The 12,495-nt window shown below is 34.6% G+C and overlaps 1 protein-coding gene across 3 annotated transcripts in view; it reads right to left on the reverse strand.

Annotated features, from left to right (window-relative positions):
* The window catches only part of ARHGEF26 (Rho guanine nucleotide exchange factor 26), a 55,534-nt gene that overhangs the window by 28,044 nt on the left and 14,995 nt on the right, over positions 1-12,495 (reverse strand). For all 3 annotated transcript variants that reach the window (XR_011600534.1, XM_070946460.1, XM_070946459.1), the window contains exons 4-8: positions 12,057-12,113; positions 5,732-5,892; positions 2,968-3,120; positions 2,178-2,307; positions 360-434 (exon numbers count right to left, since the gene is read on the reverse strand). Coding sequence is in view for 2 of the 3 variants with exons in the window: in XM_070946460.1 (XP_070802561.1) it covers positions 360-434; positions 2,178-2,307; positions 2,968-3,120; positions 5,732-5,892; positions 12,057-12,113 (576 nt within the window). In the remaining variant the exon portion in view is untranslated. The remainder of the gene's footprint in view (positions 1-359; positions 435-2,177; positions 2,308-2,967; positions 3,121-5,731; positions 5,893-12,056; positions 12,114-12,495) is intronic.

Below are 12,495 nucleotides of genomic sequence, written 5' to 3' on the forward strand. Positions count from 1 at the left end.
GATCAACATTTGGACACTTGGCAACTGGCATATATTTTGGAGGGTTGCAGTGCCCCAGAGTCATCTGATCACCTTTTGTGACCTTCCGACAAGCAACTCAATGGGGAAGCCAAGATTCACTTATTAACAACCATATAACTAACTTGACAACTGCAACTGTGGCAAGAAAGGTCATAAATTGGGGCAAAACTTACTTAGCAACGGTCTTGCTCAGCAATGGAAATTTTGGGCTCAACTGTGGTTGTAAGACTACTTAGAAGATTTTGAGGAAATTATATACAGAATTCTGACTTCTAAACATGCACAAAAGAAGTTCAGCAATAAACACATTGTATTCTGTACAGAGAATCTAAACATACCTTGCTTACTGCTTTTAAAGCCCTTTTGCAAACTTCATGTTTTGGCAAATCTTTCTGTGTTTTCTGGCAAATTGTCTGAAATAAAAAATTCATCAATTTAGAGATGTGTTATTGTTGTTTTAATTAGTGAGAGGGAAATGTACATGATACTTGTATCTGCAAATCTGTATTATGAATTTTATCCAAATGTTTACCTTCTGATTAATCAAAATATACTATCTTCTAGCTCACCAAGACATCTTGCTCTGAAATATTTTCTCCCAGGAAATACTTAAATTTCACTTTTAATATTTAATGTAATGAGTTGGTAACACCATCTTTCATTCTTCCTTTTTTTTTAGTTTCAAGTACAAATGAAGACATTTGCCTACCTCTCCAGTTCAATTTTAACAAGGTATTAAAGATCTGCCTACTGAAGTCTTTGAGAACATTTAGATGGTTAGCTCTAGAACAAGATGCAAATTAACATTTTCTCTTTTAAAGTAACATAATAAAAACAGTCTAACCATTAAATCAACATTTTATTAACTTGCTTTTATAAGCAAGCTATGAAAACAAAAGAGCACCAAAGCAAACATCTCACACTGATATATATCTAATGACAAGGGAGTTAAGAGTTTTTTTGTGAGAAGCCAAAATGCTATAAAACTGTTCCTGGTAATATGTTGTTTTTAGAGCCTTAATGGAATAAAAAGAACCATTGGTTTTGCAGGCCAAATGATAGCAATTATGAATTAATACATAATTTAGCATACTAAGTTATGTTGGGGGAAGATTCAAAACTATTGCTGACAAAATTCATTGGGTGGTCCTGACCACTCATTCTCACCACTGAAATTCTGTCTTGTGTTTTACTTATGAATATAGCTTTTTATTAATAGATTTTTAATTGTTAAATGAAACTATAAGAACTTATCTGTACAGTACAAGATCCAAACATAACTTTCATTTATTTAATTTATATCCCACTTTTGTTTTTACAAGTAGCTCAAGATGGCAAACATATCCAAGGTATCTTCTTCCTATTTTCCCCACGACAACTGGTTGGGCTGAAAGAGAATGACCCATCTGGCTTTCGTAGCTAAGGCTGGATTAGAACTCATGGTATCCTGGTTTGTAGTCTGGTGCCTTAACCACTATACAAACTGGCTAATTTAGACAACACTCTCTCTTGTCTTTATCTAATTGTAGTTTCTAACTGTTTCAATTGGTTTTAATGATTGGATTTTATTATAGTTAGTTTGTGCTTTAATTGTGCATGCCACCATTGCAAGTGAGAAGGTCAAGCATATAAACTAAATAAATATTATAAGGTACTATGGCATTGTGACAATAGGTTTAAGCATGACTACTTTGTGTTTTAGCCCATAACGCTTCAAGAAATAATTTTCCACATTCTTAAGCCTAAAATTCTTCTAAAACTTTTATAAGAATTGTTGCAGCACTTCTTGTGCAAAATATAATCTTCTGAAAAGAAAATAGCACTATATAGTCCTATTAAAGTCAACCAGCAGGACCAAAAAAAAAAAAAAAGAGGATTATAAGGCTTTATACTTTATGTAGAAATTTATAATCCCACAGAAGCCACTGAAAATTAAATACATTAGCAGAATGTTTACTTGCCCCAGCAAAAGTATTTCCCAGTATTTCTGGGAAAGTATTTCTGGGCCAATTCTAAATTACTGAAATTATGACAATTCAGCAGTTTATATGATGGATAAGCAAATCAGTGATTACATAATTATAAATTATGACAGCAGAATTACATATAAACACAATCATAAATAGAACAGACAATTAAAAATAAGCTGCTCTTACATCCATCAGCAGTGGAAGCCGGGTAACCCTTTGCATTGGGAGAATGAGGAAGGATATCATTGGTAAATTCCTACACTCTTCTTGAGTTTCAATCCGCGATAATACTTCCTTGAAGGATGGATTGGTAGCTCTGTCCAAAATAGCAACAACTTTATAAACAACATTAAATAGAAAGGTGATGCATTTAAAACTAAGTTTTTGTCTGAAAAAAATTGTTTGCCAATAGCTTTCTTGAAAACATAAAAACTAATACCAACAAACACACCTCATAAATTAGGGTTTTGCCCAAAATTCATAAGACTGCCCACAAAGTTTCTATTAAGAGGCTTTCACCTGTATTTTAAGTCAAGAGACATTGCAAAAACACAATTATTGTGAAGCTACAGCTATACGTTATCTATAGTAGGTTACCTCATAACCTACTATTCTGAATCTATTTTTTTTTTCAAGAATAAGTCCAATGCTAATATGACAAACTTTTCAGTAAGATTTTTTTATAGAAAATTAACCAAAACATTTTAATAACAATGATGACTGAAACATTTTTTTAGTTTTACCTACAATTATATTCACAGCTTACCTATGATGCCTGTAGGTAAAGGACAATTTAGAAATATATTGAAATAAGTTAACCCTGGGGGGAATCACTTGAGCAAAATTAAAAACTCAGTTTATTGTCTCCTTCAATTAGTATGGCTGAAATATTTATTTTTCCAAAACCAAATTTATACATGATTCGGAACATTATTTTCCCCAAGCAATTCCATTGATAGTAGTTTCCACTACTTACAACAGTTTCTGAAGCGTCCGCTGTTGATAGACTTCATTTGTGCAATATTTTATATAAGGGTCAAAAGTTGATGTAGTATGCTTTTCTACAATATCACTGATATCATCTATGAAGATGTTACTCCGATGCCTTTCTTTAAGCTCTGTGAAGAACCTGAAATGAACAGAAGATTTTTGAAGAATACATTTAATCACAATTTGTTATCTAAAAGTAAAGAGATCCTTAACTGTCTTTCCATCCAAACAACTGGAAGTTGCTAGACAGCCTGTCCTTACATGGTCTAGGTTGAATCTTGACCTAATTGTCTAAAAACCATTAACACCCTTTTTTTTCTTACTGGCAGGAAAAAAATTACTCTGAGATTTGCCTCTCTGGATGGAAGGTGAACAGTAAATTGACCACAGTGGAGAGTGCATTCAAAAGATAAATGAACATATTTTACAGGCTACTCAACAAACAACTGGAAGAAACTGAATGGAAACACATTTGTTTCAGAAAAATGAATGTTTGAATTAAATTAGGTTCCCTTTATTCCTCATTTAAAACATATGAGGCTGAAATGGGAGTTTACTTACTTCTGGTGATCAGAAATGTTACATAAAGTAGCAGCTCCTAAATGTTCATTCTCAATAATGCCAGATGGATGGCAATTACTTTCGCTGACCAGCAAGACAAATGCCTTTTCTTTGTGCATACAGTGGATATAAAAAGTCTACACACACTGCCAGGTTTTAGAAATGTGACTGCTATCCAGATCTACAGGGGTTATATTCAAGACAGACACACCTCTGAGTACCGTGTTTCCAGAAAATAAGACCCTGTCTTATATTTTTTGAACCCTGAAATAAGCGCTTGGCCTTATTGCCATGTGCTCAAAAGCCCGATTGGGCTTATTATCAGGGGATGTCTTATTTTTGGGAAAACAGGGTACCTCATTGAATTTTTAAGAATTTTTCCAGAGAAGGCAGTATATCAGAAGCTCTGTCATTGTTAAACGCATTGAGGAAACTGATAAGTATCTCTGAAACGATGCCCCAACTGACACAACTACATTAACTTAATAAATTATTTCTAGTTAAGAGTTGTTTCATGTAAGCAAGGAAAATGTTCTATCTATTAATATAATAGCTGTTGTAAATTTACGCTTATTGTTAACCTGAAGAACTATGCATGCCATAGTAAGCAGATCTGTACAGTTCTCTGCAGGAGACAATCTGGTTTTGGTTTCTCATAGTGCTTGATGTATTTGGAATTGGGAAACAAGTTATGAATGACAAGAAACTGAATGCATTTCAGAAATAGAGCACCAGAAATACAAAATTGTGAAGCCCATACTATTTTACTGTGAAAATCTGTTTCACGGAAAAATACATCATTAAAGTACTAAATAGCTATAAATACATAAATGGTCTTCCTGTGTGTGTGAAAATATGTCGATGGACACAGCACTGTACATCCCTATTCAATGGCCTAAAAGTTTTGTGATTACATTCCTGGGACATCCCACAATATGTATCTTATACAGAGATAAAGTGCAATATCCTCACCAGATATATGAAAAAATGTATATGGGCTGGTTGCAATACCTACTGATTTGTTTATTAACAAATCAGCTATTTATGAAAGTTTTATGGATATTAAAGACTTGAACATTTCCCTGTTATAGCAAAAAAGAAAGTAACTTCTATATTTATATACTAGTTTAATATAAAAACAACAGGTTAATAAATCACAATGATGCAACTGTTCAAGGTGACAAAGACATCAAATGTATGAGTTTTCAGCCAAGATAAAGCAAGTGACTCAGAGTTCTTGGATTAGGCAATGCCCAAGGTTATACTGTTACTCTAGGATCATTTTCTTATATAAGAGCATTTCTTTCTTAACTTCTGATTTCTTTACCTTGGCTCTGGCATAGTACAGCCAATCTAACAATAACAGATAAATAGTAACTTTGACTCTATTTCAGAAGATTATGTTCTAGTATAAACTAGTCCAAACATGATTAGAAATCTGTAGGAATTTACAAACATAATTTAGATCACAAATTAAAGAATCATCAAAATATCGGGCAACATTAAAATCAATAGTTTTTATCAAATTCACCACCTTACAATAGTATCTACTAATGAGTTAATCTTTTATGCATATGATTCTCACACATCTCTTAAGGGTTTGGCAAAAGCTGTTTGGTGTAAGACCAGAAAAGATGTGATCTGAAACCAGAAATGCCTTAATTGAAAAAACATGTCAAAGCTTTCAACAGTATTTGTATAATGCACTACATTGTCTGCCAAAAGATTAACACAGCACATATATAAATTTATTATAATGGATCTGCGTAACAAATATCAGCATGCTCCATGAATGTCATTGTATATCTTATAGCAAAGATAGACAACCTTTCAAGCAGTAAAACTTTTAAGAATTAAAAAAAAAAAAATCATTCCCATGAACATTCTTGTATCTAGCAGGCATGCTTGGTTAAGCTCCATTGATTTTGATACATCTTAATAACAAATGGAAAATAGCTAAAAGTTCCTTTGATTTAGTTCTTGACTTCTTTACAAGTTGACACTGCAAAATTTGACCCACTTGATCACACTTTTTATAAATTTGTCCTTCGACTGAATTGTCTAAAGAAATACAGCAACAATGTCCTTGCCAACAATATAAACATGAGAGAATTTAAAAATTCCTGGAAGCAACCAACAACCAGATGCATATTGCTAACTCCGGTGATAAAAGACTGATTAAAACTTACTTCTTGCTTGCTTCACAGACATCTGCAATATTGGAGAAAAGATGGTGGCTTTCTGTCTTCGTCATTGTAGAACTCAGTTCTTTGGAATTCTTAAACATCCGAATCAGAATTTCTAGACTGAGCAGATATGAATGTTCTGAAGAGATGACTTCAAATATAGCCTGCATGATCGGGGGGCGGGAGGAGTAAAAGAGAAAACTAAAGTTATTTCTTTTGATTTTATACAACAAATCATTTCACAGTAATCCTTTTTCACAAGGGTATTTTTGAATATCCAGGACAATTATCTTGAAAGAATTATTCTGAACTATAAATTAAAATTTAGTATTTGAGTATATGTTTCAACAGTAAGCAAAAATACAAATACAAATTTTAGGACCATTTTAGGACTAGTTTAGCATGTACTTTGTTTAAAATAAAAAACCCTGTAAATAAAACCTGCAAACTAAGTGAAAAAGGGTGAATAAAAATATCTCCCCCCACTTGACTAATGAAGACACACTAAATAACATAAAAAAAAGAAAGTATGCAAAAGAGTTAGTTAGGGTAGATTGAGTATCAAAATGTGGCATACTTCAACCATTTTTCAGATTTTAGGGATATTTTAAGGAGGAAATGTCAGCAATTTGACTCTTGTGGTCTGGATCTCAATCTCATCCTTTAAAAGAAGGGAAAATTCAAAAACAAAATCAATCAATCAATCTACACCATTCTAGTGGCAACACTATAGCATGAGAGCCAGAAGGCTCGATGGCTGAGCTGTTGCTTTCAGATCTTAAAATATTACTTCCAACCCCGCTTCAGATAAGTATGTGAATTATATCATATTTTCAGACCAGTATTCTTTATTTTCAGATTTTCTTTTCTCATATATTTTAATATATCAATTTCATAACAGATTTGTACCCATGCAGTAGCATGGATGTAATTTTTTTTAGAAGTAAAAACTAACAAAAAGGAAAGGAAAAAGAAAGAAAAAGAACCTCATTAAAAAAAATAAAAATGTCAAATTTCTTGAAAAATCCTAAAACATAAAAAAAAAAAATCAAGCATTGACAAATCACAAATATCAGCAATCCACTGTTGGCTATATTTTTTATTTAGCTAACAAGACATCATAAATTCTTGATACTATAATATATTCTAATAATCCAGGATACAGTTTTAACAAATCTATATTATTGTAACACATTGTTAAAAAGTCCTGTTAATTCACCTCAAAAATAACAAAAATAAGACAAGCCCAGGCCTTACGTGTTCCTTATTGAATATTGAATTGTCCAACATACATAAAACAAAAATAAGCTTAATTTATTACAAAATTAAAATAGTTCATAGTAGAATCAGCAGCAACATTGCACAGAATCATCTGCTATCATCTGTTTTTTATTGAAGGTTGGCTGAATATGAATAGGATGGGATCCAGAATATATATATTGTCTCTCAAACTTTTTTGCAACTTCTTATTATTCATGATTCAAGTCAACGTACATCCAGTTTGACACAAGGAAAATGATAAAGGAGAAAACAGCAGAGACAGAAGAATATGAGATTGATTTAATTATTCTTAAATTTGGTTACAACAGCAGTGTCCAAATTTCAGTGAAGGTGAGAGTGAGGGTGCAAAGGACTTACAAGAATTGGGTTGGTTTAATAGTTAAGGCACTAGGCCTGTGATGGCCAACCTATGGCACGCATGCCACAGGTGACACGCAGAGCTGTATCTGTGGGCAAATGAACCATTGCCCTAGCTAAGCTCCAGCGCGCATGTGCTCGCTGGCCAACTGATTTTCAACTGGTCCTGCTCACGCCGCCCCTCCCCTCCCCTCCCCGGAGTCTCCACGTGACCCATTTTGGATGCCAGGTAAGTACAGGGCTTGCGCGGAGGCTATGGGAGGGTGTTTTCGGACTCCGGAGGGCCCCCTGGGGGATGGGGAAGGCTGTTTTCGCCCTCCCCAGGCTCCAAGAAAGCCTCTGGAGCCTGGGGAGGGTGAAAAACAGACCTTCCAGGTCCACCCAAAGTCAGGAAACAGGTAGTTTCCGGCCTCCGGAGGGCCTCTGGGGGCTGGGGGAGGCTGTTTTCGCCCTCCCCAGGCTCCAAATAAGCCTCTAGAGCCTGGGCAGGACAAAAAATAGGCTTACCGGGCCCACTGGTAACCTTTTTGCTGCTGCATGCCAAAAGCGGGGGGAGCACAGGGGGGGTTGCGCGCACATGCATGGGGGCATTGAATTATAGGTGAGGGCACGTGTGTGTGCAACACTCTGCGCTCCCCCCGCTTTTGGCACGTGACAGCAAAAAGGTTAGCCATCATTGCACGAGGCTAAAAAATAGAAGACCGGAGTTCTAATTCTACCATAGGCATGAAGCAACTGGGTGATTTATTCTCTTTCAGTCATATGAAGCAGTCAATGGTAAGCCATTTCCAAAAATCTTTCCAAGAAACTGCATGGACTAGTCCAGACAGTCGCCAGAAATCAACACTGACCCAAAAGGGTACACAGACACACACAAAAAGCAGACCTACATGCAAGTCCAGAGTAGTTAATCAAAAATTCCCATTTATGAATGAATATGAATGTTAAGAAACAGCTCTTCTATCTACCAGAACATTTTTATTACCTCAGTGGGCTTTAGTCATTTTTTTACATGATGGCTGTACCACTTTCAGTATGAGTCTTTGGTTTCCCAAAAAATATATCTTTTAATGTAGTTTTTATACAGCCCATTATTTTGTTGTTTGCTGTTTCTACAATGAATATTTAGCATACTGATTGAGATCTTGGTGTTCCCTACTGTCACTGTTTTTCAACGGAGAGTTGAAAGTCCACAGTGAGCTGCACTGTAGCTATAAAGTCCATAAGCATTTCAAGCACGCATGTATGTATTTCCGTTCTTCTCAATCTGTGCATTCTTCAGCTGGGTGGGCTTTGACTCCCAAAGTTCTTGCAGTGATAATTCTGGCTTGGAAACCCTGAGAATTAAAATCCAAATATCTGGAAAATGTCCAACCTTCTGGGGCAGGCTGGTTAATTGTTTTCAAGTCCTTAATCAACAACTGAGTGAACATAAAGAAGGTCTGTATAGTATGACTAGAGGCAACAGAAGCACTATGACTTACATTCCTGCTATCATCTTGTTCTGAAAACTATGTTTCTACTGCATCTTGTTGCCTTAACTGCAGTCATAAAGGAAGGATTTGCCTAGAGAGAGCAGCAGTGTTCCATGACTAATTTGTTCTGATCTGATTTTTTTTTTTTAAAGAAAGGACATCACAGAACTCATCTTCAAGACTATTTAAAGATTCTTTGTTCTCCGTCCTGATGACAGCCCTAATTGATTCCTTCAAAGATGAGAAATACAAGACTAGGCATCCCAGTTTTGAAAGTGAAAATGAGATAGTTATATCTGCTTGTGAGCCAAGCAGATAAACAGCTTTTCAAAGGATTTCAGAAAACTTCTAAAACAATTAGTTAAAAAAAAAAAAAAAACAGAACAGGCAGTGTTTGAGCTCATGTATAACCTAGTGATGCTAATTGGAGATGAAGAATGATAACATATTTTCCAATTCTTATTTCTTACTCAAAACAAATGACAATCTTCATGACTGACACTCCAAAATGTAGTTTCAGTTCATCTGCATAACAGCAATGCACACAGATGTTTAAAGCCTGATAGCTGATGAGCAGTTGTCAGAACTATTTAGAGATGAAATGTGCACTGAAGCTTTGTATATGGCACTGAAGAAGTACTTACATTTAAAATTAAAAGGGCTTTAAAACAGAAGGCACGTTTTTAAAAGATGGTGCTTAGGTCCACTGTAGTAATTACATTTAAGATTAAAAAGGCTTGTATATAGCACATACATTTTTAAGAGCTATTTTAGGCCAGATTATTTCTCCTTGGCTTGCATTATCACACAGGTTAAATTTATAAATTGCAACAATAACATCCAAGATAAATCATTATAAACAAAATGTATGAACCTTAAACTAATCAGTAAAACAAGTGAAACGGCATCAAAGTGTATACTGTATTTACGTGTGTGTGTGTGTGTGTGTGTGTGTGTGTATGTGTATACTTCATTTATTAAAGCAGTCTAGGTACAGTTTATATTAGAGTGAGAGACTCTACAATATTCTTGTCCACAATTGTGCATTTGGGGAACCTTTCTTACCAACATGTATATCCGCTTTACCATTTAATATTAAGCCTAAGATTTGTTTTAATCAGCTTATTAAAAAAGGCAAGTGATCTAACACCTAAGCCACAGACCTCACAAACTGTGATGGGGCTCATACCAGGTTAAACCACAAAATGTGTTGTAACCACAATCACCTAGTAAAAAGTCTTTCAAGGTTATCTCCCTTATCATTTTAACCCTACTTTACCATCTATAAAATTGTACTCAAGCCAATCCAAGAGACTTTCCCCTTTTTTCCTCTTTAGTTTGAGTCATTACCCAGCCTTGAGCTCCTCTGATTTGGACCGCAGCTAAAGAGAACTGCACCAACTACAACTTTTTCCCTGACAGCTGGCAAGTTTCTATCATTTTAAGAATAAGTTGCTTCTTTCTCACTTCATTCACAGCAGAGTTTAATTTAAAAGGTTGATGTTCCCTCTCCTTTGGACATTTCCTATCCTGACTTTATGCAGCTTAAAAATCTGACTTGACTTACACTCAGAATGTTCTTTAGGTCCTTCCTTATGATCTCTCATTGAATTGTCAGGACTATTCTGAGGAACAGTTCTCTTGAGTGCAGTCCAGACCAAAAGGAGCTGGAGGAGAGTTTTCCAAACTCATCAAGAGGGCAGCAGAAGCCTCTAGAGGGCTGAGGAGGAGAAAACAACAAATTTTAGGATCACTCCTCATACTAATACGATAGAAAGATTAGAGATCCAATGCAAGCTCACGAGCAAAGTCACAAATCAGGGAGGAAATTATTTCCACATTTCCATGAACCTCTAGTCCAACTGGCCAATCTGAGCCTGGTGGATCAGCAGACTGATAGCATTGTGATTAACACCATCTGTCTACAATTACTGTAAGTTCGAATCTCACCAGGCTTAAGATTGACTCAGCCTTCCATCCTTTCTAAGGTAGGTAAATTGAGGATCCAGTTTGTGGGGGCAATAAGCTGACTTTGTATAAATATACAAAAGTATGAAGGCTATTGCTTAACACATTGAAAGCCGCCCTGAGTCTCCGGAGAAGGGCATCATATAAATTAAATAATTAAATTAAATTAAATTAAATTAAATTAAATTAAATTAAATTAAATTAAATTAAATTAAATTAAATTAAATTAAATTAAATTAAATTAAATTAAATTAAATTAAATAAAAATCTATAACAAATGGCAAACATCACAGAGCTTTCTCTTGACGTACTACCTTCTGCTATTACTGATGAAACATGTTTTAAATACATTTTACTGAATATTAGATAAATATTACTAAGATGTTCAACACACATAGATATGATAAAGGGGGTATAAAGAGATATCTTAGCACATTTTTGGACCACAACTAGCTAAACTGTCATTTTTATATAGATGTATCTGATTGGATCTCTCATGAAAGATTTACCAGACAGAGAAGATTATTCCTCCTGTCAGATCTATGTTATAGTTTTGCATTGCAGCCACAAGAATATTCCAGCAGAATATTCACCAAATATTTAATGCTATCCAGGTTACTAAACTCTACTGCTGCTGGAGGTCTATATTAATAATAATTGACTAGATTTGAGGTCTAGAGCTGAAAGGTGAAAAGTTGTACAGCCCAAATTAATCACTTTATATCATATTAGCAAAATATTTTTTCTCTCCCCTTTAAATGATTCGGCATTTTTTAAATTTTGATTTTGCTCTCATCTTTAGCTTTTCTACTTCTGTTGTTGTTTGAGTCAATGACATAAATAAACTTTACTATTAACTCCTTTTATCTCTGCAATCCCCAAATTATGAAAAATACATCAAAACTTGCAGAAACAGAGTTGGTTGTGAGAAAAGTCACCAATATACACTGGTTATTTCTACATACTTTAGTACTTTGCAAGGGCTAAGGATTTTTTTTTTCCATTATTAATATACCTCCAAAACCCCATATTATTTATACTATATATGAATTTATATTTTATATAATCCTTTTCTACCAGCAAATATGCCCCCACTCAATAGGGGGCAATACAATTTCAGAAAGCCTGGTTAAAAAGAATGTTCTTGCAATTTAGTTCAAAGAAAACGAGAACCAGAACTTACTGTCTTTATAAAACAAAAGTACTAGAAAAGTATTTATTAATAATTGAATTATTATAACACTTACCTCTTGTCTTTTTCTTTCTTCTTGGCTGATGGTCTGAGATAAGCCATTCCTCTTCACCTGAAATGAATGCTTAATTAATATATTTGTTAAAAAATATATAGAGATTGTCCATTTGCTTACCCTAACTCATAGTTTCTATAATGTAAAGCTACTTCATTATACAAACAGCAACTGACAATATATGATACCTAAATGATCTGTCAAAATCTCAGCCATAGGTAACTTCTATGCTGTCAGTTCCTTTTACAGATGTTACAGACTACTGGCGCTCTGGCCAAACAAAAGTATTCTTGAAAGATTTTATTATGGCTCCCGGATTTATAAAATTGTCCTGGGAATTACTGCCAAAAGTATGTTGTTGATTCCCTCGTACATTAAGGTGTTGATTTAATTCTACTAGAGCAGGGGTGTAAAACTCGCAGCCTGCAGGCTGGATGGA

The sequence above is a fragment of the Pituophis catenifer genome, unplaced genomic scaffold, assembly GCF_029215685.1.
Source record: "Pituophis catenifer annectens isolate HBS135680 unplaced genomic scaffold, rPitCat1.0.hap2 SCAF_6, whole genome shotgun sequence".
Classification (NCBI taxonomy): Eukaryota; Metazoa; Chordata; class Lepidosauria; order Squamata; family Colubridae; genus Pituophis; species Pituophis catenifer.